Source organism: Fukomys damarensis, unplaced genomic scaffold (genome assembly GCF_012274545.1).
Source record: "Fukomys damarensis isolate Sample0158 unplaced genomic scaffold, DMR_v1.0_HiC HiC_scaffold_15, whole genome shotgun sequence".
Taxonomy (NCBI): Eukaryota; Metazoa; Chordata; class Mammalia; order Rodentia; family Bathyergidae; genus Fukomys; species Fukomys damarensis.
The window spans coordinates 66949236-66954860 of record NW_022900927.1 but is presented as its reverse complement, the minus strand read 5'-3'; the positions used below and the strand labels follow the sequence as shown (position 1 = coordinate 66954860).

The following is a 5625-nucleotide window of genomic DNA, read 5'->3' as shown; positions in this document are numbered from 1 at the left end:
CCCGCCTCTGCGCCGATGCCCGCCGGCTCCTGGCCCCTGCACACTCCCCAGCCCCCTTTGATGCCCAGGTGGGGCGAGGCGCGTCTTGGAGGTCCGGCAGTCCGCCCCCAGGACCCCCACGACTGCAGGAGCCAAGACAGACTTCTCTGCGGGGTGTACGGGCCTTGCCTGTGATCCTAGCTAGCTCCCTGGGAGCCTGAGGCAGGAGGGTCTCAAGTCCAGGCCCAACCAGGGCGACTTAGCAACTTAGTGAATCCCTCTCTCAAAATACCGAAAAAGAATGGTCTGGGGATGTAGCTCAGTGGCACTGTGCTTACCTCGCAAGTGCAAGGTGATGAGTTGGATTCCCAGTACTGAGGGAGAAACGTCAAAGGGTAGCCCAGTGTGAAGGGTCTGGATTCAATCCCTGGTACCACAAACGCGTGGGTCTTCCCTATTGCCAGTAACTACATTTTAAAAATCTAGGGCCCGGGATTTACCTCAGTGGTTCTGCTGCCTGTCTCGCAAGCACTAAGTTCTGAGTTTGATCCCCAGTACCAAAAAATAAATAAAAACCTGGCCTTATCCAGAGTAATAGTGAAGGCCTGTAATCACAGTGCTCTGAAAAGCTGGAGCAGGAGGATGTAAGTTCCAGCCCAGCAGCTTTGTGGGACTGTCTCAAGATAAGGGTGGGCTGGGGATTTAGCTTAGTGGTTCCACCACAAGTGCAAGGACCCGAGTTTGATACCCTGTATCAAAAAAGAGAGGTCCCAGGGGTGTAGCCCAGTGTGAAGGCCTTGGTACTAGCTGCACACCGATTCTCACAAATCCAATTCCTAGGCTGTGTCTCGGGGTTCCCTGGTACTCCCCCAGACCCAGTTAGCCACTGCTGCTCCTCCTGCATCCCTGGGGCAGCCATTAACCACCCCCACCCCCGTTCCAGGCCCCAGAACCCAGCAGCACTAGGGCAGGGACAGGGGTCTGACCCACCTGTCAGCATACCTGGTCTTCCCACATTGAGGGCTGTGTGGCACAGGACAGTGGAAGGCTTTGGGTTTAGAGCTTGGTGGACTGGGTTGATGCCCTCGGAAAGGAATGGGCCAGCTGTGACAGCCAGCCCAGGTCAAGAACCACTCCCAGCTGGCATCAACATTCGCTTGAGCGGGTGGACTGGTAGCTGAGGGAGATGCTGCTGTGTTCTAATGTTACGGAAGGAATTGGCAAGTGACAGAGAGGCAGCAGAATGGAAGTAAAATAAAAGTTTACTCCATCGATGAGGGTCAATGACACCTAATGGCGGTGCCCTGATCGACCCTCCCATTGGGTTACAACTTCTTTTACAGGGTTTTACAGCTTTGATCTCACTCAGTTAGTTACATTACATTTTTACAGCTCACATTGCTGATACCCAAAACATGATAGCAAGGCAGTTGAATTTCAGCCCGAATGCAGTTGTCAGGGAAGTTACCTTTAAGATTCATTCAATTACCTACTCTAGCCAGGGGGAAGGGAGCTTGTTTGATTAACAAAGCTAACTGGTTCTTTTCACTTACAAACTTTTGGGGGAAGACTAGGTGTCTCTGATGCCGTTAACTCAGAACTAAGCAGAGTGACGGCAGAAGTTATTTTACATTGTGACATTTCCAAAGTTTTCTCTATCACTATGACAGGTGTTAAGACTGAGTCTCAGGTGAAGTAGCAGGAACTAAAACCCAGCGATCTCCCTAGCCCCCCAAAACCACTGTTCAAAATGCCTCCATTTCCTGAAGGGTAGCACCTTCCTCAGGAAGGTGAGCAGTGGGCTTCCAACCACACAGTAGCTGCCTCACTTACCAGCAGGGTCCCAAAGAGCCCCTGCCAACCCCGTCAGGCATGTGGGTGCACACACACACACACACACACACACACACACACACACACACACACACGCATTCGAGAAAGCTGAGGCCCAGGACGACGGAGCCCATGAAAACACTCAGCTGCCATCAAATGATGCCCTTTATTGCTCCACATGGAAGTGAGACCAAGGCCACAGTGTAAGGAACCCCCGCCCCACCTGCAAAGACCCCAACCTTGTTATCAAAACAAGGAACACAACACAGTTCTGGGTTCAGGATGAACTGGGAGTGAGAAGCAGCTCTCAGGAATAAGATGGAAACACAAGACAACAGATACAAAAACGTCTGTGCCCGCGGGGATTCAGTCACGGCAAATGGAGTCTCAGGATGTGGCCCACTGGCCACACCTGCGGCTCTGCTGCAGGAACAGGCGCTGAGTCAGGACATCCAGGGCCGCTGGATGCGCTCCAGCAGGGACAGGCCACATCCTTCAGTTCAAGGAGGGCAGGGCCTGAGAGTCCCTGTGCTGAGCCAGGACCTGCAGGACCCTGCTTAGCGTCCAGCCCACTGTTCACAAGGCATAGAGGCCCACGGCCACTGTGGCCACCAGGAAGGTGAGGAGAGTCAGCACCCATGGCAGCAGTGGCACTGGTGAGTGGCTGGGGAGCTGGGCCTGGCTTTGGAGCGCCTCAGCTGGGCTGGAGTCTAGGAGCAAGAGAAGACAAGGTCAGCGAGCGCAGGCTGAGGCCCTGCATCTCTAACAACCGCTGCCCACAGGGCCTCCCCAGAAGGGTCTCGTGAGCCAAAGGGCCAGAGGAAACAGGCATGGAGATGATTCTTGGCACCCAGAGCCACCCATAGAAGGCTGCCTGCTTCTCATTTAGGTTTTTTTGTTTTCTGAGATAGGATCTCTCTAGTCTAGGCTGGCCTGGAATTCACTATGTGACTCAGGCTGTCCTCTACCTCATGGAAATCCTCCTGCCTCAGTCTCCCAAGGGCTGGGATTACAAGCTTCCTCCACCATGCCCAGCCCACTTCTCACTTAGAAACACTTTTACAGAAGGAGGGAACCCCAAACCCTCACCTTGCTCCTGACCACTGGCCCAGTGGTGGAGCCCTAGTGTCTGGGGAGCACTCTGGTCCTGGGGCTCGGGGGTCAGCAGCCCCTGCAGCTCCTCGAACAGCTGGAAGATGAGAGAGCACAGGCATCTGAGAAATGAGGGTCTGAGCACAGGGCCAAGTGCAGCTGTGGAAGGTTCTGGGAGCGACCCCACCGTGAGGAAGCACCCAGCACTCAGGGCGGCCCAGGACAGGGAGGCAGCCAGCAAGTGGTGCCTGCTCTGCCCAGTGCCACCTTCACCCCACCAGCCCAGGGAGCAAGAAGCAGTGCGAGCCTGTGTCACATCCGTGCTTGTGGCCCGTCCCAGCTTCCAGCACACTTGGGAGACACAGCCGGGCCAGGGGGCCACCCCTCCCACCCCCGCAGGCTGGAGAAGGCACGGCTTATGTCTGTGCCATCCACCTGGCAGGCTGGCCGCAGTCACCACAGCTGGGGAGGTGGGGAGCACGCTGGGCCTCACCTGGATGTTGAGCAGGAAGGCAGCCTTGGCCTCATCCAGCACCCTGCGCCGCACCTCGGGCGTCATCTCCAGGGAGTTCATGCGGGCGCGGTACAGCTGCTTGAACTTGGTGGCGTTGGGGATGCCAGGGAAGGTGAAGAAAGCCAGGCCTTCGCCGGAGCTGGGCAGCCCCAGGGCCTTCTGCGCGATCTTCTTGAGGACCTGGCCACCTGACAGGTCGCCCAAGTAGCGGGTGTAGGTGTGGGCCACCAGCAGCTCGGGCTCCCTGCGCCCCACCTCCTGGATCCGCTGCACGTAGCGAGTGGTGGCTGCTGAGCAGGAGATGGCGTGGCGCCAACGCGGCCCGTACCAGAAGGCCATGTCCTGCTCCAGTGCCGTGCGCCGGTGCAGCTCCTCAGGGAAGTAGACGGGTGCGAAGACTGGGCTGTCCCTGACGCGCTCGATCTCCTCCTCCAGCGCCATGTAGACGTGGTACAGCGAGGCCATCACCAGCTGCAGGGGCGCCACAGGGTCAGGCACAGCACCCAGCGGGCCCCATCCCCGGCACAGCAGCAGGATTTCCCAGCGGAGAGCTCGGTCCTGCACCTTCTCAGCCTAACACAGTCAACAACTCCCTCGTTCCGGCACAGGCCAGCTCAGGAGGGTCCCAGTCCCACTTCCCCGGGAGGGAACTTGCGGCTGCACAGCAGGGAAGAGGTGAACCAGCCCAGGGGCAGCCCCTTCGGGGCTTAGCTCGGGCCTCCACCCTGCTGCGGCCTGGGTGCTGGACAAAGTCGAAGTCACACATTCCAGTCCGGGTAGGCCCACGTTAGTCTGCCACTCACAGAAGGCATATCCCTTGAGGGCAGAGGGTAAGAAGCTGACAGGGCCACCCTCTACTGTGTGGCTGTAGGTGAGTCACTGCGCTCTCTGGTCTAAGGGGAGATGAAGCCTTCTCCCCTGGGCTGGCATGGCTGAGGGCAGCAGTCCCACCCAGCTCAGGACGGAGGCCAGCACAACACTCCTATGGGAGCCAGAGGGGACTTGGAGAGCAGCCCCCAGCTGCTGTGAAACCCCCAAGGCTGGCGGCAGCGTCGGGCGGGGGTGTGGTGGCAGGAGGAGTACTTGGCCCCCACCAGCCCCTGCCTGGTTCTGCCACACAGCCTTTTTGTGAGTTTCACAACTGCAGGAGAACAGAGAATCGGTGCCCAGCACGTGCTGCTGTGGGGGCAGAGGTCCCCGCCTCCCTGTGTGCCAGAGAAGCCCTGCTGGCCACCCCAAGCTGCCCTCATGGCACTCGGATCGGGGCAGGGGCACAGCTGTCCTGTCTGGCCTTCGTCATGCTGAGCAAGCCCCTGGCTCCCACCCCACAGCGTTCACCAGCACCACCTTGAAGCCCTCTCCGGTCACTTGGCCCTTCTGAAAGTTCCGCATGAACTCAGTGTTCTCCGCCTGGGTGTGGACCTCCTTGGTGGCCTCCTTAATGGCCTCAGACAGGTCCTGGGCTGTCCTGTGTGGAGAGGCGGGGTCAGCAAGGGGGTGGTTGGGGGTGCGGTGCCCACCTCCAAACCTGAAAGGTGGAGGGACCCCAGGTTCCACCCCGGGCTTTGCACAAACAGCACCAACAAACAAGCCAGGGGACATCCCTGTCCCGAGTGCAGGAGAGGGAGACACACAGGGCACACGCATCCAGAGCGCCACTAGGTCCTCTGCCCTGAGCTGATCCCCAACTCTTCTCATTCCTTTGGGACATGGTCTTGAGAAGCTGCCCAGGCTGGACTCAAACCTGCCATTCTCCTGCCTCAGCCTCCCAGCACTGGGACTACAAGTGTGCGCCACCAGACCAAACTTTGATTTAACTCATTTCTTCTGTTGATGTCTCAGATACAAACCTCATGACCCCAGGTTTATGCTTGTTTTTTGCATTAAAAAGCCCCCCCAAAAGATCCCAATGATAAATGTAACTACTGTATATCTAAAAAGTACCAATAAACTCAATGAAAAAAACCGAATAAATAAAAGTGCCCCCCCATTCTGCGGTAGCCTAGGAAGAATAGTCCCCCTTTGGGAGAATTTCCGCCAGGAAATGTCACCTCCGCCTGCTGGCCGAGCCCCTCCGCAGCGACAGCATTGTTGGGGGCAGGGAAGGATCGGGCCAGGCCGGCGCTGACACCTGCCGGCCAGCAGCCCTGGGCACTGTGGGCCCGGGTCGGGAGACGGGACATCTGCCTGGTCTGCAGGTCGCAGAG

At 58.0% G+C, this 5625-nt stretch overlaps 1 protein-coding gene across 1 annotated transcript; it reads right to left on the bottom strand.

The window, feature by feature from the left end:
- Nucleotides 1–1959: 1959 nt before the first annotated feature.
- Nucleotides 1960–5140, bottom strand: Hmox1 (heme oxygenase 1). The gene is made up of 4 exons (XM_010615924.1): nucleotides 4766–5140; nucleotides 3398–3889; nucleotides 2902–3001; nucleotides 1960–2522 (listed from the first exon to the last, which is right to left on the bottom strand). The coding sequence occupies exons 1-4, from the start codon at nucleotides 5114–5116 to the stop codon at nucleotides 2389–2391; spliced, it is 1077 nt and encodes a 358-aa protein (XP_010614226.1). The 5' UTR covers nucleotides 5117–5140; the 3' UTR covers nucleotides 1960–2388.
- Between the last annotated feature and the right edge of the window lie 485 nt (nucleotides 5141–5625).